The 21362-nt window shown below is 43.2% G+C and overlaps 1 protein-coding gene across 2 annotated transcripts; it reads left to right on the top strand.

Moving 5' to 3' along the window:
- Positions 1-288: 288 nt before the first annotated feature.
- Positions 289-20905, top strand: CSDE1 (cold shock domain containing E1). Of its 2 annotated transcripts, XM_058855703.1 has the most exons (20): positions 289-395; positions 3782-4217; positions 7409-7607; positions 8259-8368; positions 8701-8793; positions 9315-9412; positions 9561-9642; positions 9978-10106; positions 10266-10391; positions 11122-11334; positions 12982-13122; positions 13210-13368; positions 13937-14044; positions 14828-15003; positions 15507-15619; positions 16188-16307; positions 16507-16685; positions 17647-17810; positions 18788-18920; positions 19475-20905. In XM_058855703.1, exons 3-20 carry the CDS (start codon positions 7409-7411, stop codon positions 19520-19522), a joined length of 2391 nt encoding a protein of 796 aa, XP_058711686.1. In that variant the 5' UTR covers positions 289-395; positions 3782-4217; the 3' UTR covers positions 19523-20905. The 2 variants fall into 2 exon arrangements, with proteins under 2 accessions (XP_058711686.1, XP_058711687.1); XM_058855704.1 differs by lacking the exon at positions 8701-8793 and having other exon boundaries at positions 340-395.
- The last annotated feature ends 457 nt before the right edge of the window (positions 20906-21362 follow it).

Genomic DNA, 21362 nt, shown 5'->3' with positions numbered 1-21362 from the left:
CTCTCTTCCCTCAGCCGCGGTTTTTTCTTTCTCTCTCTCTCCCCTCAGCCGGGGCTCTGTGCCATCAGCCGGGGTTCTCCTTCGCCTCACTGCGTTTCTCTCCCTTTATTGAGGTTTTCTCTCTCTTGTCGGGGTTTTGTCTCCCCTCAGCCGTTTCTCCCTCCTCAGGCCGCAAGGGGGCACTGCCCCGCCACCTTCCCCCCCCCAATCCTCCCCCCATCCCCTCTGGCGCGTGCCCGCGAGCGCCACCCGCCGGGCTCCGGGCGCGCACGCGCGGCCCCGCCCCTTCCCCCCCCGTCCGCGGGCGGCTCTCGCGAGAGCGCCGTGATTTCTCTCCTACGTGCCGTGCCGTGCTGCTCATGGCGGCGCTGGAGCGGGGGCGCTGAGCTGTTGGGGTGAGTGCGGGCCGGACGCCGCCGCCACCCCTGCCCACCCCGGCGGGCTCCGGGCGCCGCGGGACCCTCGCCCGCGCATCTCCGCCCGCACCGGGGCAGCCCGCCGGGAGCCTCGCCGGGGTTGCGCGCGGGGTGGGGGTGGGGGGGGGTAGTTGGGGGGTGCGGCCTACTAGGCCGGCGGTGCGGGGATGGAGCGGCGGCCGCGGGGCACGGGGTGCGCGCTGCGCTTCGCGGGGCTCCGGGGGCCGCGGCGCCGAGGCCGCCCTGGGACCGGCCGTCCCGAGAGCCGCCGGGGCTCGCGGGCCGCGCCGGGAGGGGGCGGCGCCGCGGGGGCTCCGGGCCGCGGCGGGCGGCGGGGCCGTGCGGGCGGAGGGGCGGCGGCGGCTCCCGGCGTGCCGCGCGCGGCCCCGCCCGGCGCAGCGCGGCCGCGGCCCTTTGTGTGCGGGGAGCGGCCGCCATCGCCCCCCTTTGTGTGCGGGGCTGGCGCTCCCCCCGGCCCGTCCTGCCCGCACGGTCCTGGCGCTGTCACCGGCTGGAGCCGCCCGCCCCCGTGCACGGCGGCCCCGCTGGCGGCGGCCCCGGCGCCGCCCCTCGGCGCGGCCGCCCCTCGCTCCGCCGCCTCCATCTTGGTGCAGCGCAGCGAGCGGGGCCGCGGGAGGGACCGGGCCTGGGCGGCTCCGCCGGTCCGAGGTCGGTTCTCTGCTGTCCGCACCGATACCCAGCGCGGGGCTCGTCTCCGCACCGCACAACCCTTAAGAAACGCGGCTACTTATTTTAATTATTTTTTGGGTTTTTTCTCCACGCATTCTTTACGGATGTCCTTGGCAGTTCTTTAATTCTTTTTTTCTCCCATATATGTATTTTTTCTGACACGAAAAGGACTTCACTGCGGTGGCGGTAGCTCATCTCATAGCTGTCATGTACTGGCTGGGGTGCCCAAGAGCCAGTGGTCAGTGCTGCTTTCCAGTATCCATCTGAAAGGAGATGGAGGAGCCTCATCTCCACGGATCTGTGTTGTATGTGCACACTGAAAAGACGAAGTTTCGTCTTCACTAAATTGTACCTTGGTCACATCATAGAGGGCTGTTTCTGGAAGCACGTGTTCTGACCCACAGAATGCATGTCCTTGCAGTTGCCTCTTTTTGTGAAGAAAATGGGAAGCAGAACAATGTTGTCATCGGGCAGGTTGCATGTGGGGCTCTGGAGGTGTTTTCTGGCTGTGAACAGCTTCATGTGACCTGCTGTCATTTAGCAGGATCTGCACATGAAAGACCTCAAGAGCAGGGCCCAGCTCTTCCCTGTCTTTGCATTAAACCTTTCAGCTGTAAATGCACAAATGCAGGAGGCAGTGAGACTTGGGGGCTGGGCAGCTGCTCAGGGTGTTTACCATTTGGAGGAGTATTTATAGTAGCTGAATTAAAAAGTAAAGAATTTGAGGCAGATGAGCGCAGTGAGATTTCTTTTTGCTTGAGTTATGCTTGCTTGAGGTTTATTTATTTTTATAACTTAAGTGTAGTAAACCCATCTTGCTATCAATTCAGACTGGGTTTTAATGGAAAGGTTTATGCCTTTACTCCAGGACTGATAAAATTAGCTTTAATATTACTTGAATAGATGATGTATTTTTATTATTAAACGAAAAAGTGATCTCTTTTATGGCCAAAAAAATGATAAATGATATACGATACAAGCTACATCTCTAGGAGAGCTCTAATAATATCGGTCTAATTAAATGAGAGAGAAGTACGTGAGAAGATTCCAAGTGTGTCTGTGCAGTTCCTGGGATGCAGTGTGCTCATTTGAGAGCTGAAATGCTGCCCCAAAATAACACTGTCCTGAAAGACATTGTGGTAACCATTGCCCCAGTGTAATGCTGAGGTGAGGGAAAAATAGTGGTAGTGTTATCTTTGGAATAGTTTTGTGTCTTGTGATTTATAGTATTTTATAATCAGATCTTTCAGTGCAAACCTTTCACACCAGATTTGAACATCCCTCACCCAGTTTATTTAATCTTTTTCATGTGTGTTTAATGGTTTGACTGGAAAGCTCATTTCAACTGGAAATTCTCAGTGGTGGCTGAAGGAGATGCTTCAGCTGTGGGAAATCACTGAAATACAAACATCTGTAAAACTGGAGATGAGTTTGACATTTAGGGTTCTTGCAACAGCTGCCCTCATGCAGCATTTTCCCTGGGATGAGGGTGAGAGTTTGAAGTGTCTTTGCATTCAGGTTTCAGTCATTTAAACTGACTCAAATCACCAGAGGGAATTCAAAGCTCAGTATAAGTTGTGAAAGTCACTTTCCTGCTACACTGGAGAAATAGGCTTTGTACATAATTTTTCTCTTTTGGTGGGACTTAAGATTTGGGGAAGAGTTGTGCTCTGATGCTTCATACCTTCAGATTACTGCAGAACTGCCAGTGTATCTCTGAGCTCAGAGCTGTGTTGCTTTCCACCTGCTTTTGTCCACAAAAAATATCCTCCCTTTTTTTTCCCCTATCTACTGAGTAAACAACGAACTCAAAACTTGATTTCTTCTCAAGGAAGGCTTCTGTTTCTGTGGGGTTGTGTTTTGTATGGTAGGTGGCAGTTTGCTGAAACTGTTTTTCTCATTAAAGGACAAAGTGGCATTGGAAAACTTTAGGACGGAATTAATTGCTAACTAGTTACTGCTGCAGAAAGGCTTCTCCCTGGTGTTAGCTGCGCAAATATCATCACATGTAATCAACATTTTACAAAAACTGTTTAACAGAGCCATTCTCTGGACTTCTTATTTTACAGGCAGTGTCTGTATACATAATTGAGAAGTTTGTTAATTTTTATACAGTTCTCAATGTGCTTCAAGTACTAGTCCTTAACCTTTGGAAGTAATCCTGAAATTTTAATTCCCATATATATATACATCCTATTGCTCCTCTGAGGATCTCTGCAAGCACTTACATAAATTATGGCATAATTTAATAAGCACCCATATAAAGTTACTGATAGGAGGACTAAGGCTTGCTGATGGGTCAAATACTAATGATCAAAATGAAGTTGCCATTTTAATGGTACACACTGGAGCCTTCCCTGAGATGCCTGAGTGTGTCTGAAGAGTTCAAAATTGGAAATACTATCTCACTGGCTTGGAGTCTGCCAGTCTTTTGGAAAACAAAACGAAGTGGGAATGCCAAATATGTCTGTAAAACAGCTTTTCCTAATGTGGATTAAACCTACTGTATTAAGGTAGAGAAAATGCATCTGTTATTAGTAAGACCTATAACTGATGTGCAAGGAGGTTTGGAAGTAGATTGTCTTTAGGGTCCCTTGCAAATTAATCCATCCTATGATTTGATGAGATTTACTTCAAAGTGATACTTAGCATGTGTGTCTTTCTCCTTTCTCCAGTATGAAGTGGAACAGAACAGAATTTACCACCTGAAACTGCTGCTTCAAGTTCAGATCAGGAAAAGAATATAAGTATACCACATCGTAACAACTCAAGACCAAAGAAGAGGCAACTTACACTGAAGAAGATACAAGGCTTGATCTGAAACAAGAAGTTTGTGCCTACTCAACAGCTTCAAAAGAGCACGTCCCGACGCTGCTATAGTAGTCTTTGTTTTCTCCAGTGCTGTAGTGAAACTGCCCAGGGCAGCAGCACTTGTATTCTCTAGAGCTTGATAGATCACCTTCTTTTGCTATCTTTTTCCTTCTCTTTTTGTCTCTTTTCCTTTTGTTCCCTTTTTTAAAATAATAGCAGTCTTCATCCTTAGAAACTTGTGCTGAAACAGAAGAATCGGCAAATACTACTGAAAGTGCAATATTTGAATATCACTGCGAGGTTGGTGCACGTGGTGGGGAAAGAGATAATTATATGTTAAATATATGTGTGTATGTGTGTATATATATTATATACTTTTGAACTTTGTTCTTAATAAGTTTTTAACAGAAGGGGGTGGGGTTGGTTCGTTTTTTTAAATAGATCTTGATAATAAATCCATTTAATAGAGGCCCTGGCACAGAGTGCCCAGAGAAACTGTGGCTGCCCCTGGAAGTCCAAGGCCAGGTTGGATGGGGCTTGAAGCAACCTGGGATAGTGGAAGCTGTTCTTGCCTATGGCAGGGGTGGAAAAGGATGATCTTTAAGGCCCCTTCCCACCCAAACCATTCAGTGGTTCCATGACTCTTTGCTTCTATGTTCATTTAGTAAGGTGAATTCATAGTACCTGCAATGTGGTCCTATTTAACAATACTTAAAACCCTTGAGAGCTGATTATTGGTGTTTCTCTCTTCTAGTAGCAATAGGTTTGTGGTTCCGATCCCTTTTCTCAAATAATTTCTCTTCAGTCTTTTAATCTTACATCACAGGTATATTTTTTTTTCTTTCTCTGAATAGTTCTTTTGGTGGGGTTAATAGTTCATATTCCTGTTACAAGACGTAGGAATTTGACAATTATCTGGAAAAGTTGCTGATACTTTATAGTATCTTTGGACAGCAAATTTTAGTGCCACCTGAGGAATCTTTGTTTGAACTGAAGTTGTCAGGCTTTATAGGACTGATAGTGCTGTGCTGCTAATGCTCCTCTAAACTCAGACTGTTCAAATGATGTCATGCAGTTGTAGTCTGAGCAGGAGGTGAAGCACTGTGGCTCTCTAACCCTAAGAGAGGTTATTCTGAGCTAAATTTTAAGCTAGGTTTTTGTCATTTTCTCTCTCTGATGTCCCTTTAGTTCATGTGTGAGGCAGGGTGTCTGTTTGTTGCTTCCCTTATATCAGAGGTGAGGTGGCCATTTGGTGACTCACAGAAGCCTTTGGCAGGCTCTTTCTAACTTCCAGAATGGGTTAATGCTCTGGCCTGTAATTCTCCTGGGAGAAGGTATAATAGCATATCATTTTCTCTTCCCCCAGCCACCCTACTTGCAGGACCAGTTTATTTTTGAAAAGTATTTCAAACTCTAGGATAGCTTAAAACACTTCAGCTGTTGTGTTCCCACAAGGACATTTTCTTATGTGGAGTGTCCTGAGGTCGCCTTCCTCAAAAGGTGAGGATTGTTACCTTGAGATGAAGCTGACAGGAAGTAGTCAGTAAGTCTTGGCAGCTTTATCAAGTGCTTTTTGTTAAATACTCAGAGAAAATGTGTCCTTTAAACATAATCCAGTGCAGAAAAAAGATGTAGCTGTTGTGGCTTTTGTCCTTTGAGCAGCTTAGGCTGGACAGGAGGGGAAAGTGACCTTTGCTGAGGCAACAGTTACCCCAGAAAGGTGGTGGAACCTCTGTCCTTGGGGGTTTCCAGGGCTCAGCTGGACAAAGCCATGGCTGCCTTTGCTGGCAAGAGGCCTTTGAGGATGGAGTTCTCTGTGTGTCTCTAACAGGGTCTTGCTATTTTCTGGCATGGCAATATTTCATGACTTGAATATGTTAAGGGTATTGATTTATACCACTTTCTGCAGGTTGATTGGCTAAGAATAAGAGGGAGCATTGAATGAACTTAAGAGGTTGTTACTAATTTTTAAGGACAAGTGAGATGTAGAGCAAGGAAATAAGCAGTGCATGTTACAGAAATGATATCACAGCAGATTTAGCAGCTTAGTGAATTCTTGAAGAGCCTTGGGTGGTAATACTATGCTGTGGAAGTGCTGACCAGTGCTGTGGGATGGAGACTGTTGCACAGTGTCCTGGGATCCTTTTGCCCCCTCAGATCATTCCCCCAGCTTCTGTTGTTTGTGTTTTTCTTCATTTGCATCTGCCCCATGTGGGTCTGAACCAGAAGAGGGGAGAAGGCCTCCTCTTCTTAGAGGTCCAAATACTGTCAATCTTCATTTTGTGTGCTTGTTTCCAATTTATTTTTCTAATGTCAGTCTCCAAGACCAAAGATTGCAGCTCAGAGACTTCACAGCAGGTGTTTTTTGGTGCTCTTTGATCACTTTTGAACTGATTTCCAAACAGCAGAATAAGAGAGCTGTGCCTTCTAGTACATTGAGTAACTCACTGGCTGTGTTAGAGTGAGAAACATGACCCTTTTACAAGTTGCTCAGGTGCTCTTTTATCTCCACTAAACACATTGCTGAGTAATTTTTAAGCTATCCGCTTGTTGCAGCAAGAAACAAGAGAACTGATACGATCTCACTGTTTCCAAATTAAAACCTCTGGAAACTAATAAATAATCCTGTATATTTTAAGATGCTTATTGACTGTTTGGAGGGAAGAGGGTTGCTTCACTTGTCTCTCTTGAATTGCAGTTTACTGAGTTGTAATACATTTCATCTGATGTAATTGCTAATAACCTGTAAGTCCAAGTGCCCTGCTTTAAAAAGGAGACTTGTACATCAAAAAAGCCAATGGGCTGAATGTTTCAGGGGTGAATCTGTGACTTGAAAAGAAAAAACACCCAACAAAATAAAATGTTTTAATAGATGTCACTTAATTTAGCAGTTCATTACACCTTTAGTGCTATTTTCTGTGTCTTTCTAGCACTTGAGCTTCTATGCTGGAGGAATGTTAAATTCCGGTTATTAATTCCATAACTATGCAAAACTATTTAATCACTTAATACTGTTTTCTAGTATGAAAGATTGAACACATGAAGGGGGATAAGCTATATAGGGATTTGGACCTAATGGTGTTGATTCAGAACTGTTGCATTTTCCTAATCACCTGTTTAGTTTGGAAGAGCAGATACTTCAGATATTTTCAGGCTCTGGTGTGAAACAGTGAATGTGGGAGTAGTTTGAGGTGTAATACTTGAAAAATGCCAGAAGTCTGTTTTGTTCTAAGCAAGCTTTGTTTTGGTATTACAGTTCTGGCTTGTTTTATAAATATGTTGCCTTGTATAAATTTCAAGGATTACTGTGCTAAAAAAACCTCAAGTCTTTTGGTGGTGTTACTGTTTTAAGAACAGAATAAAACTTAAACCACGTTTCAGGAATGTGTCAGTAACTTCCACAAGCTCTTTGTGTTAACTGTGCGGTGGGGGTGTGAAGGAAGGAAGCTAATGTTGAGTATTGTTCTTTGTCTGTGCTTTTTTTGGCCCAGATGAGCTTTGATCCAAACCTGCTCCACAACAATGGACACAACGGGTACCCCAATGGTACTTCGGCAGCGCTGCGCGAGACTGGGGTCATCGAGAAGCTGCTGACCTCGTACGGCTTCATCCAGTGCTCGGAGCGGCAGGCCCGGCTCTTCTTTCACTGCTCCCAGTACAACGGCAACCTGCAGGAGCTCAAAGTAGGAGGTACCTGAGCTTTGGGATCAGCCCAGTCTCTCACTTGTCAGAAAATACCCTCTGCTGCTTCTGGGGCTACACCACCAGTGAATAACTCACTGCTCCTGGCAGGAGCCCTTCCCAGCGCTTGTGCAGCTTATGGTGCACACTTGTTGTGGGAAAGGAAAATGTGCGGTGTTAGATCAAACTTGTCTAGCTGAGATGGGAGCAAGTACTCAGACTGTGGGAGAATTTACCTCTTGTGCTCCCTGTTTCGTTGTTTAGAATTATTTTGAGGATGGCCAAGTGTTTTTCAGCAGGAGGAGGATGCAACTTCATGCTGATAATTACTGTGAGAGTGAAGATTCTGAGCTGTTTCATGGCCTTTGTTGTGTTGTCTGACTTCAATGTGGAGTCTGCTGTACAGCAAGCAAAGTAGGGGGAGGGAATTGCTGTGAAATTACACCAGAATAGTTCATTGACAACAGGAGATAATAAGGAGAATAAATAGAAAATTTTTGCAAATCATGTGTCCTTCCTTGGTAACAAAATGACCTGAGTTCTATTTGATTGTGTTTGTCTACAAGCAGTAAATTAAACTCAGCCATTGAATGATTTTTGTAAAAAACCCCAATCCCAGACAGAACTCTGACAGCATTGCAATGTTTGATTGTCTTGCAGACGATGTTGAATTTGAAGTGTCTTCTGATCGCCGAACTGGAAAACCCATTGCTATTAAATTGGTGAAGATAAAGCCAGAAATATTACCCGAAGAACGAATAAACGGACAAGTTAGTGCCTATTTTCTATACCTGCATCATTTCCATCCTTTCCTTTGATACAGAAAACTGGGTTAATTTAGCATGGATATTAATTGCCTTCAGTATAGTTACACTGAAATATATTTCAGTGTGCTCTGGTAAAAATTCAGAGGTTCAGTTTGAGCTCTTACTTGGCTCCAAACACTTCTTAGAGCCAAGAGGGGTTCTGTGAGATTGAAAAGTTGCGGTGTGGCTTTCCCTGCTGAGTGTGTAGTGGAGGATACTGAGATTCATTTTGTGTACAGCAATGCCACTCCTGAAATGACTAGCAATGGATTTTTTTTTTTTTTTTTGACTGGTAGGTTGTGTGTGCTGTTCCTCACAATTTAGAGAGTAAATCTCCAGCTGCCCCGGGTCAAAGTCCAACAGGGAGTGTTTGCTACGAACGTAATGGGGTAAAGCTTGCGTATTTTACTTAAACTCTTCACTGATCCATCACTGTGGTCTATGAGAAAAAAAACAAAAAACCAGCAGTTTAATGTAGACAATTGACACTGCACTGCACTGAGCTGTGCAGCTTGACAGTTTTTGACCAAAAAAAAGAAGCATGCTTTGGTAATTACTACAAAAAATAATGTTATTTAGACAGTTTGCTTGCTTATATCTGTGGAGAACTTCCTAGAGCCAAATAGTTGTTCTGTCTTAAGCTTGATGAAGTTCATGTATCTTTATCTTGAATTTGAATGCTTAGAAATTGGCCTTTAAAGATAGTCATGTACAAAACCTTTCAACTTAAGCTGCTTGTTACATACTCACCAAAACAGCACAATGGAAAAAGAATGTTTTGCATGCCATGTTTATTATTATTGATTTTCTCACTAAATTAAGCAGATATTGTTATTAAAATTGTTTTACTCTTTCTTTGAAACAACTTTGTTCTGCAAATAGAGTAACTTTAGTTAATGTTAATTTACAGGAAGTATTTTACCTGACTTACACCCCAGAGGATGTTGAAGGAAACGTACAGCTGGAAACAGGAGATAAAATAAACTTTATAATTGATACAAATAAACAGTAAGTTGGTACTCCTTTTCTAGCTTCGTATTTTGATTTAGTAGTTAGGCAGAATTTATACCTATTCCAAGAACTATTATATGAACTGCAATCTTAATTTTTGCTTCAATTTGGAATTTATAGTTGGGTTTTTTTCATTTTTCTCTAGTACTGGTGCTGTAAGTGCTCGTAACATTATGCTATTAAAAAAGAAACAAGCCCGCTGTCAAGGAGTAGTCTGTGCCATGAAAGTAAGTGATTTTAAGTTTCATTTGAAAACTAAATGCTGTTTTGAAGTGTGGTGTTCAAAGTAATATTTAAGTTGTTAAGAGCTGTTAACAACTTGGTCTGTGGTTGTAAATTGTTTGAAATGGTTTAAACAGGTCATCTTTGATACTGATGTTCTTCTTAACAAAGAAAGTTCCATTTATTTCTATTTATATATTTTTTTGTGGCAGTCAGCTGTGTACACCTGTAAGTGCTGTGCTGGGATTCAGATTCCATTTTGTATTTAACAGAACTTGTCAAATGATTTATTGGTATGCTCTGATAATAGACAATTTAACACTGAATTTTCTGTTCACAGGAAGCCTTTGGATTTATTGAGAGAGGTGATGTCGTGAAGGAGATATTCTTTCATTATAGTGAATTTAAAGGTGACCTAGAAACCTTACAGCCTGGTGATGATGTGGAGTTTACAATCAAAGACAGAAATGTAAGACGAAATCCAGTAAAACGGAAGCCAAGGTCCTGGGGAATAACCGCACAGTTCTCTGCTTTCCCCAGCTTTAAAAAAGGGGGGAGGAGGTTCATTGTGAAATGTCTGTTACTTTCTCTCTTTTCTTTGGGTGTTTGACTGATTTTGTGCTCTTAGGGTAAAGAAGTTGCAACAGATGTTAGACTTCTGCCTCAAGGAACTGTCATTTTTGAAGATATCAGCATTGAACATTTTGAAGGAACTGTAACCAAAGTAATTCCAAAAGTACCCAGCAAAAACCAGGTGAATTTCAGTCGTTAAATAAATCTGTGTAATGCTGGTTTGATTGTATTGAATTCCAGTCAAACAGTGGTTCCCATTTCCCAATACCTGTTTGCTGCGAAAGCATCATGTCAGAGTAAAGATTTACTCTTTTTCTTAATTTCAAATCCAAAGAGGGAGAATTAATATAGTGATACATGATGGGAGTGTGTGCTTTCTTTAATGGTTCAAATACTTGCTATAAATTTTTGTGGGGTTAGGACATATCCTTAAAACAAAAGACTCTAGGGAAAAAGGGAAAAATATTTGCTGGGATCAGCCAGATCTATGGACTCCTGTGAGCGTTAACAGTTAATGAGGCTTTTGGGCTGTAATGTTTGACTTGGAGGAGTGTTCATGAGCACTTGACTAAGGTTTTAGGTGAGTCTCTGTTAGTGTGAGAAGGTTTGGAGTGTTTGGAAGACTTTTTAAGAAAGAAACCAGCCTTTTAGAAGTGTTGGGAGTATGGTTAGAAACTTCATTCTTGAAATAGAGAGAATTCCTTCTGCAGGATATGGCTGGGGCTTAAAAAACCCCCAGGCCAACCAACAGCTCCAAAAGCCACCTTGCATTGGGCAAGTTCCAGATGAGGAGTGGTGGGAATGGAGCAGAGCTTGAGTCCAGCAGGATTTGGCAGGAACTCTTGTGCTGTTGGCACCTGTGCTGAGCCTTGCGGGTGAACTCAGCTTTCCCTTTGGTTTTCTGTCCCCAGAGCGATCCATTACCCGGCCGCATCAAAGTGGACTTTGTGATTCCTAAAGAGCTTCCCTTTGGAGACAAGGATACAAAATCCAAGGTGACCTTGCTGGAGAGTGACCACGTTCGGTTCAACATTTCCACGGACAGGCGCGACAAACTGGAACGAGCCACCAACATTGAGGTTCTCCCCAACACTTTCCAGTTTACTAATGAAACCAGAGAAATGGCAAGTATCCATCTCTAAACATTTCTGATTCTTGAGGGGAAGTGAAAGTAAAACATGAGTTGAGGGCTCTCTTCTACAGTAGATACAGAAATCCCTCATGTTTTCCATTGCCTGCTCTGAAATCCAGCTCACCAACCTGCAGTGCAAGCAAAATAAAAAAATCAGAATTAATGCTCTGCATCTCTGCCTTAATAAAATCCTAACTATTTTTTAATATTTAAATGAAATTATATTAGGCAATTAGATCTTAACTGGCCTCTTGGATAGAATTGCTGGCTGGTTGTAGCAGACAGAAGTAATGTAACCTTGAACTGACAGTGTAAAATTCACATACTTGAGTCTAAGGAGGTAACTACTCATCCTAGGAAAACTGGAAGACCCTGGGACTACCCTGCTTCAGGTAGTGAAAAGTGTAAATAATTGGAGGAGGGACTGTGAGCAGCTTTTGTATTTCACGTTTTTTGGCCAGTCTCTATCTGGGGGTCAAGCAGAAGGATGGTAAAGAGCAGAGTTCTCCTGGTACAAGAAACTCCTTGTGGATAACAGGGACTGAGATGGATGTGCTAATGAGTATTACAGAATATCTTTAATTCCTGGAACTTGGAATGTTGGTTCTGTTCCAACTAGACTGTAACTTGGCTTTCCTTTGCAATTTGGAGTTCAGTTAAAGTGTTGTCACATCAATGTGCTGTGAATTATTGTCTCTTGGCTTTAAAAAAACCCTGAGTTTTGATTTCATCCTTTAAGATTCTGTGTTCCTGTCCTAATGACTTCTTGTATTTCTGCTCTGGCTACGTCCACCTGCCTGCCTGAGTTGAGCTGTCATGGGGGTGCCAAGTGCTGGCAGCTTCTAGGAGGGTTTGTTGGTTTGCGGGAGTTTGTGAAAGCTGTTTGAGAGAAGAGTATTCCTAAGGGTGGAAGGTACCTTTGCACTGTCATTCAGATCCTCTGAGCTTGTCCTGAGACTTGTTAAACTCTGCATTAACTGGGTTGAAGGCAGTATGTTAGTGAATTCTACCTTAATTCTGGCAGGATCTAGGGTTTGGGTTTATGTCGGTATATTCTGTTTATCACTCAGCATTCCATTTCTGGTGGTTATCAGGAAGGCCACTAAACACCTGTGTCACATGGGAGTGTGTTCCCATAACACAGAGCCATGGGTATGGGAGTCTTGTTTAACAGTTTCTTTATAATTCCTTCATTTGACTGGAAAGCTGATGGTTTTTCTCTTGAACTTTCCTCTGAACACTGATTTTATTTCCTGTTTTTATAGATAGTTGTGTGTTTAGTGTGTGTATGTTTTATATGCTCCTATAGATGATACAGTGTTTGTAGGGCTGCCCCTTGTGTTCCCTGTGTGGTGGTACTGGCAGGTTCTTTAACTTCAGTCCTTGGTAGTGGCTTAAGTTAATATTCTCCACGTCACTCTTCATCACGAGTTAACTTCAGGAATGTGGTGGGAAGAACTTGTCTGCATTTCAGGTTGACCAGGGCCATGAGCACCAGGGTTTGCAAGGAAGTACATTGCTTAAACCAAGTGTTTTCCCAGGATTCAGGCTTTCCTGCCAGCTCCTGACGCATGGAGCAGCTGCACACAGATGTCACATACCAGGGATTAAACTGTAATTATTGGTTTGGCTGTTCCAGGGTGTGATTGCAGCAATGAGGGATGGCTTTGGCTTCATTAAGTGTGTGGACAGGGATGCTCGGATGTTCTTCCACTTCAGTGAGATCATGGATGGAAATCAACTCCATATTTCTGATGAAGTAGAGTTCACCGTCGTTCCTGTGAGTGGATTTAAAACTCCTATGAAATCTCAGCATTTAAAGAAATTATGCACAGTCTTCCTATAATCTGGTGGATTTCTTTTCCAGGATATGCTGTCTGCCCAAAGGAACCATGCCATAAGGATTAAAAAGCTTCCCAAGGGCACGGTTTCCTTCCACACCCAGTCAGAACATCGCTTTGTGGGCACTATAGACAAAGAAGCCACTCCAGCCAAAGCCACTAGCCCAAATAAAGGCAAAGAGAAGGTAATGCTGCTCTTCTGCTTGTGCATCTCTCTTCTGCATTCCTGCCATTGCAGACTGAGTCTGCTTCCTTAAAATCTCTAATTCAGCTGGGTTTGAAGCACTGGTCTTTCTGTATAAATGTGAACTACAGCTGATGACAGCAGTCAGTGAAACCTAACTGCTCTGAACAAGATAATAAAAGTATTATTAATAGTCATTAATGATCATATTGTTGTTGAGGATAATTTCCAGGAACTTGATGTGGAGGTTTTCTACCTCCCACTACAGAATATTTTAGATAGAATTTTAAGATTCAAGTTTAATGGGGGGTAATCTCTTATTGTTCTGTTCTGCTGTTTTAAAACAATGCCAGAATACTTGAAAGTTCCAATAAATGCTTCCTGGAACTGGTGGCAATACCTTTCATTGCCTTTTAAAATACTGTATGGTGCGATTTAAAGCTGCTTACCCAGAGTTTGGTTGTGTTACTGTAAAACCACTGAGACTCCAATGAGCAGTGCTTGAACTGTGTTTAGGAAACTGTTCCTAAAGAGACAATAATTGCTGAATTCTGACCTCTTGTTTTCAGGAAGCTGAGGATGGAATAATTGTGTATGATGACTGTGGAGTAAAACTGACCATTCCTTACCAGGCCAAGGATGTGGAAGGATCTACTAATCCCCAGATAGGAGATAAGGTATGAGAATTAAATGTACTATTGGGAAACGCAGTTCTGGGCATTGTGGGGTGTGAGCTTCTCTTTGCCTTTACTTGGAACACATGGAGGACAAGGCATCTATGTGGTATCACCTGGAATGTTGTGTTTAAATGAGTCAGTCTTCTGTAAGTAAAAAAATGCCCTCCAACTTGGTGTTACATAGATGGGAATAGTGTTTCACTGTGTAAATGATGCTTTTTAAACAAATAATTTTTATCACTAAGTGGACACTGCTTGTCAAGAGGAAATTAGTTAGCATAGAGACTAAGATGGATATTGAAGAGGGAGAATGTTCCCTCATGAGCTTATTTGCCTGAGAGACAGTGGAAAGGGAAAAAGCTTAGAGATGGGAAGAGCAACAAAACCCTCAGGAGCCATTCTAGTTACTGCTTATTTTCTCTAAAAACTGAAACAAGGAGTGAAATGAGGCACTTCCCACTGTGGACCACTGGTGAGCAGTGTAGGGAAAGGAGATGATCCTCATGGACAGAAAGATTCTCATGTTTAAGGGCTGAAAAGCTGAGTGCTGGAGGCTGGCTTGCCTTGCAGGTATCCCAGGTTTGGTGGTGCTCCCTGGAATGTAGGAAACATCCATGAATGACCTGGTTATGGGATAGTAGTGACTAGGAAATGACTTTCTGGGAGAGCCCAGGTGCTGCTGCAGAGCTACACAGCTTCAAAATGAGTTTGAAGATTTTTTGGTGGTGGTGATGGTTTTCTTTGCATTCTTCTGTCTGGTGTTGATTCCCATCTCTCCACCAGGTTGAGTTCTGTGTGTGTGAAGTGAAGAGAACCGGGCTGCAGACGGCTGTTTCTGTCAGGATGCTGGGACGCAACTACAGCTCCAAGAGGCTCTTGGGATATGTGGCAGCCCTGAAAGATAACTTTGGGTTTATTGAAACAGCCAATCATGATAAGGAGATCTTCTTCCACTACAGGTGAATGGCAGCTTTATTATTTGATTGTGTGTCTGTTTGGGGGGAATGGGAGGGTGTGGAGTTTGTTGGGTTGAGTGTTAAACACACACACAATATATGTGTGTATATATATATATATATATATATATATAAAATATTATAATATATATATATTTATAATATACAAAATATATTTATTATATAACTATTTATATATTTTATATATAAATATATATAAATGTATATTTATATATATGCTTAGATATCTACAGTTTTATTTATCATCTCTGCTGGACTGGTTCAGGCTTTTCTGTTAGTCAGCAGTCCTGCAGTTCAGTGCCTCTAATTCCCAGGCCAAGAAATTCAGTTGTCTTATGTATTGAAATGCTTCACTTTCCTGAATGGAGATTGCTTGTGAAGTGATGAGGGATTTAAATAATTTCTGATAACTAATATAGATGTTGTGTGAGCATCACAATTGTCATATAAATAAAGGAAAACTCTTTATCATTCTGTTCCTGTAGTGAATATTGTGGTGATATCGATAGCCTGGAACTTGGAGACACTGTGGAATACAGCTTGTCAAAAGGCAAAGGAAATAAAGTTAGTGCAGAGAAAGTAAACAAAACACATGCAGGTAAGGCTGTACCTGGTGTTTTCTGCCTGCAGGGCTCTTGGCACATGCTGAGGAGTAAAGTTTGTTAATGATCCATTTACAATTGGAGCTGAGAGCAAGAAGATGCTCAGTGTGGGTTGTTCTTTGGTTCCCTGAAAGCTGCTGCCTGTGTTTGCAGAGAACAGACAAGAGAGGCAGAGTGGCAGAACCGGCCTGATCAGTACCTGCACTAATTGTGCTGTTCCTCACAGGGAAAAGATTGCAGGAGCAGGGCAGGTGGTGGAGGATATTAAGGACTTGAAGGTGGGGGGAATTCATACGTAAAAATTATTGGATTATTAACTTGAATGGGGAATGTAGTGGAAGAGAAAGAAAGGAAACACTTTGATTTGCTTTTCAAGCTTTCTGACCTTAAGTTTCTTGAGAAAAAATTTTCTACTTCCATGTATGGTATGTCAGTGTGATTTTGATTCAGTGTCATGCAGTGCAGAATGTTGACTCCTGGTGAATCTGAATCACTTACTTAAATCAATTTTAAAATAAACTATGATTAAAACATCCTGTTCTTCTGTTCTTGGTCTCTTTTCAGTGAACGGTATCACTGAAGAAGCTGATCCAACTGTTTACTCTGGTAAAGTAATTCGTCCCTTGAGGAGTGTAGATCCCACACAGACAGAGTACCAGGGCATGATTGAAGTCATGGAGGATGGTAAGATTGGTTCCTTTTAATTGTTCTTTTCACAAGTGCACAAGTTGAAGGCACTGTAAATACAGCTGTTGAAGATTTTATTCACACTACAAACTGTATCCATGCTGCTAACCTGATTGTAAAAGCAGCATTTGTAATACTGGAAATCTGAAATCATGTGGCAAAGGCCTCTCAGTTCTGTCTCATACTTTCCCCCTAGGTGAGATGAAAGGAGAGGTCTATCCTTTTGGAATTGTTGGCATGGCAAACAAAGGTGACTGTCTGCAGAAGGGGGAGACAGTAAAGTTCCAGCTGTGTGTGCTGGGTCAGAATGGGCAGACGATGGCAGTGAACATCACCCCGTTCCGCAGGGCCACCGTGGAGTGCGTCAAGGACCAGGTGAGTGCCTGTGAGCACCAGGGCCTTGGTGATGGGAAATAATTGCTCCAGCTGGCACAGAGCAACTGAGAACCACTTCAGCACTGGAATTCAGGGGGTTGTGCCCGAACACATTGCTCTGGACTCCAGCTCTAGGGAACAGGTGTGATAACCCAGGCTATGCCAGACTCTGGTGTGACTTGAGTAAAGGTGAGCTCAGAGGCTGGTTTGGTGCTGAAACATCAGAACTGCTGGGCAGCAGATAATTGTGAAGATTTGGATTTGAGATATCCTAGAAATTGCTTTAACTGGTTTCTGCTGCACAGAGTATTTAAAAAGTGTTCAGAAAAGCAAACAAAACATGCACATACTTCGCTTCTGGAAGAAACTTCTTCACAGCATTAAGCAGTAGGTGATTAGAGCTCACCTGAAATGCAAAGGCTGATCTTTGCCCTCATTGCATCTTGTAATGATTAAAAAGTTAAATGCTGCAAATGCTTTGTGTTTTTAGAGATATGGTGCAGCACTACTCTCCAGTCATTTTTGGAGAGGCTGGATGAATATTCCTGACTTAGACATGAGCAGAATGGAATATAGAAGTAAATGGCTTCTTATCCCAGTGTCAGGGCAAAAAATGGAGTGGTTGCGGCTGTGTAACTTCAGGGTAGAGTCTGAGAGCTTGGGGCACTGCTCTTCTCTGTTTAATACAGCTGCCAAGACTTGGGGGCAGTTCTCAGAACTTGTTCTACAGACTTTAGGATTTAAATATGACTTTACAATGCCAGGAAGAGTGCCTGGATTTCCAGAAGTGTTGTTTCTGGACAGAATGTTCTGATCACTGCAGAAATTGTATTTCTACTTCTGTTAGGCACCATGGTTTTGAAGTTTTATTTAAAAGTAGTTAAACTATAGTGATGAGTAAGTTAATGCATGTGTCTGGATGCAGAGCAAATCAATAACATTGTGATGTGTTGCTTTTCAGTTTGGTTTCATTAACTATGAAGTTGGTGACAGCAAAAAGCTCTTCTTCCATGTCAAAGAAGTCCAGGATGGTGTGGAGCTCCAGGCTGGGGATGAAGTGGAGTTCTCCGTAATCCTGAACCAGCGCACAGGAAAATGCAGTGCCTGTAACGTGTGGCGTGTCTGGTGAGGCTCTGGGATTGAAGGGATTAAACCTGGCACAGTGTCTGCATCCCTGCAGGCTGGGTCCTCCTGAGCTCGACGGTCCTGGAACAGGTGCTCTGGGTTCCAGCTGACTCCAGGGGGAGCCACACCTGAGAGTTCCCAGCTCTTAGAGGGGATCCAGTGTAGGCAGCAGCAGCACTCCCAGCTCTTCCTAAGTACAGATGGCTTGTTCTCTTTTTAACCTATTCTTAAACTTCCTCTATAGCAGGAATTTGAATACAGCCTTGCAAGTGGAAGTTAATGAAAAGGAAACTGATGGCTTTCCTGTGTGGGCCAGCACACTCCATAGTGCTGCCACCTTTTTCTTGAAGAGCAGCTTTAATTTTTAAATAGAAAACTCATGTTTTACACACTCTTCTAAAGTGATGGATTTGGGGTTTTTTTAACTATATACACATTTGAAGAAATCTGCATAATTTGTATTATGAGATAATTATTGAGGTAGCACTTCAGCAGTAACAGAAAGCTAATGTTTTTGTCTCAAAATTCTGTGTTTCCATTATCTTCAGAGATGTTAATTCTCTGCCATGATATGCTGCTAACTTGCAAGCCTTTATTATTGCAGTTAAATCACAGAATGGGTTGGGTTGGAAAGGAGCTTTAAATCTGTCTTGTTCCACCCCTGCTGTGGGCAGGGACACCTGCCGCTATTCCAGATAGCTCCAAGCCCCATCCAGCCTGGCCAGGGATGGGGCAGCCCCAGCTTCTCTGGGCAATAGAAATGTAGGAAGCACTGGTTAGGTGTGCGTGAAAGACCTCTGCTCCCTAAAGAACACCCTCTGGAGAGCACTGAGCTGCTGCTAATGCAGAGTGCACAGCAAGGTTTGGGCCAGGCTGTCGCACAGCATCAATCCCGCAGCCTTTAAGCGCTGGAAATGACTGTGCTCAAGGCCTGTGGCAGCCTGGGGTGACCCTGTCCCGTGTGTGCTCTCTTGCAGCGAAGGCGCCAAGGCCGTGGCTGCTCCGCGTCCCGATAGACTCGTGAACCGTTTAAAGAGCATCAACCTGGACGATGCCAACGCCCCGCGGCTCACGGTGCTCCGCCAGCCCCGGGGCCCCGACAACTCAAAGGTACAGACACCAGGGCAACAGGTGCCAGGGGACACAACACTGCTGCCTCTGTCAGCAGCTGGTGTCTGCTGCTGTTCTGTGGTGAGCTCGCCTGTGCCAGGTGTGCTGTGCTTTCAGAGGAGCACACAGGAGAGAAGTAACCCACTGCTGCCTGTGTTGGAGCCTTTCTGTTGTGGTTTGTCTTGGCTGTCTTAGGTTGCACTTCATTTATTAGCCTCAGAGGTAGCAACTGAAGTCCATTTACCTAGACGTGGCTTTCACCCAACATTCTGTCACTTCTTGATAAGCGGAAAAAAAGTGTCGAATCTCTGAGGTGTTTTGGACTACAAAGAACACCCCACAGAACCTGTTTTGTTGGTATCTCTGTTTCTGAAGACAAACATGACTAATTAGAAAGGTGCTGCTTGGGTGGAACAGACCAGGCTCTGCCTCAAAGCCCAGTGGCAGTGCCAGGTTTGCAGTTGGACTTGATGATTTTGAAGACCTTTTCCAGTCTAAATGATGTCATGATTTTGTGATGCTGGAGCTAAAAGTTTGTTCTGTTTTCCTTGCAGGGATTTGGTGCAGAGAGAAAGATCCGCCAGGCTGGTGTTATAGACTGATCCCAACCCCACGGCGACGTTGGGCCGCGCGGTGGGGCTGGTGAAGGGTACTGAATATCTCCCTGTTCACCCCTTCCTCCAAATTCTCAGAAGCTATTCCACCAGTTTTAACACCTTCTCATGTTATGTTTAAAATTAAATTTACGAAACCATTTTAAATTTCTGCACAGTTGCATTCTGGAGAACTTTAAGGTGGCGCCTTATAGTATCACATTTTAGAAGCTTGTTTTGAATGGTGCATTTAACGCAACTGGTAACTGCAATCTCCATTGCCTCTGTGAGTAAACATAGACAGCTCTGCTCAGGCAGACCTTGTGGAATTCTGCACTACAGTTATTATGCTTTACCCTTGTTTTTGGCCAAGGTTTATTATGCCTTAGTGCTCAGTTGCATTACCTTCCCTCCCAAGTGGAAGGGAAGACTCACTTCAGCTCACTCTGCTCAAATTCTGAGGACCATGTGAGGGTGGAATAAGTTCGGTTTCTGTCAGATCTCCACAAACATTCAGATACCTTGAGTTGATGGCCAAATGTTACAGTGTTTTCCTAGTTCATTTAACTTGACTCCTTTAGCCAGCCCTTAGAGCTCAGTGCAAGTCTCTCCCAGGGTCGGTGGATTTTGTAGTGTTCTGGAACAGACAGTGCAGAATTTCATAAGGCTGAGGTGTGCCATCAGTGTGGTAATTTAAATATATTTAAAACAATGCACAAATCTGCTGCTGCTTAGAACACTGCAGCTTCTAAACCCAGTTTCTTTTACTGATTTAAATTTAAAAAGAAAGAAGTTGTGCCTGAAGTGGATACATTTTTTTTGTTCTTTTTGCAGCCGGCACCCAGTGTACTGTAAGAGAATAAATACTTAGGCTTTCCATAGCTGTATTGAGACTTTCATCAAGGTGAATAGTTGATGTCTGTGTGCTTTTTTTTTTTTTTTGCTTTTTTTTTTTTTTTTTTTTTTTTGTTCGTTTGTTTTGTTTGGTTTGGTTTCTTTTTTTCCCTCCCCTGCCCCCTCCCTCCATTTCCCCAGTCACACTTTATCAAGCAAGAAAACGGAATGATTGGTCTGAGTATTACTTTAACCAAAAAGATCAGGAGTTACTTTTTGGAATAGAGGGCAGTACTGTGGTTTGGTTTGGGATTTTTTTGTTTTAGTTTGGTTTTTTTTTCTTTTTTTTTTTTTTTTGGTTTTTTTTTTGTTTGTTTGTTTTTCCCCGAGGTTTGGTTTGGTATTTTTTTTCATGTTACCTCTATTCTCAATTTAGGGTTTTCTTCTCTGGGAGATGCATTATCTTTGTAAAACAAAACATTGCTTTCTCCAATTTTTTTTTTCTGTTAATGGCAAAGAATGGAAATAGAATAAAGTTTTACTGATTTTGAAAAAAGCCTCACTGTGCTCAGTCTCTTCTTTCTTCAGTAGGGGCTGTGTTGTCCCCATCACAGGTTTCAGTCCTGTTGCCTCCAGTTCTCACATCTCCCTGAGGAATTTCTGTGTTTTATTCCAGTTTGCACAAAGCAGGGAGCTTTCTCTGAAAGGCCCCATCATCAATGCAGCACTATTTCTACAAATATATTATTACGTCTATTATAACAAACAGCAACACTTACTGGTTACAAATTCCATCACTTCTATTTAGGACCCCAGTCCCTGTTTATGAGATCTCTCCCTCCCCTGCTGCTCAGCCCCAGGCGAGTTCTCTGCATTTGCGGTGGGGTCTGATGGCAGCAGGGGCTTAGTGCTGGGTGTTTGTGATGGATCCCCACTGCTGGAATTGCCTGTCCCAGTTCCTGCTCCCTTCCTCTTGGAACTGTGCTCTATTATCCTTAAAAGATGAGACAAGTGC

Source organism: Poecile atricapillus, chromosome 23, assembly GCF_030490865.1.
Source record: "Poecile atricapillus isolate bPoeAtr1 chromosome 23, bPoeAtr1.hap1, whole genome shotgun sequence".
NCBI classification, from domain to species: domain Eukaryota; kingdom Metazoa; phylum Chordata; class Aves; order Passeriformes; family Paridae; genus Poecile; species Poecile atricapillus.
This window is presented reverse-complemented; position numbering and strand designations above follow the sequence as displayed.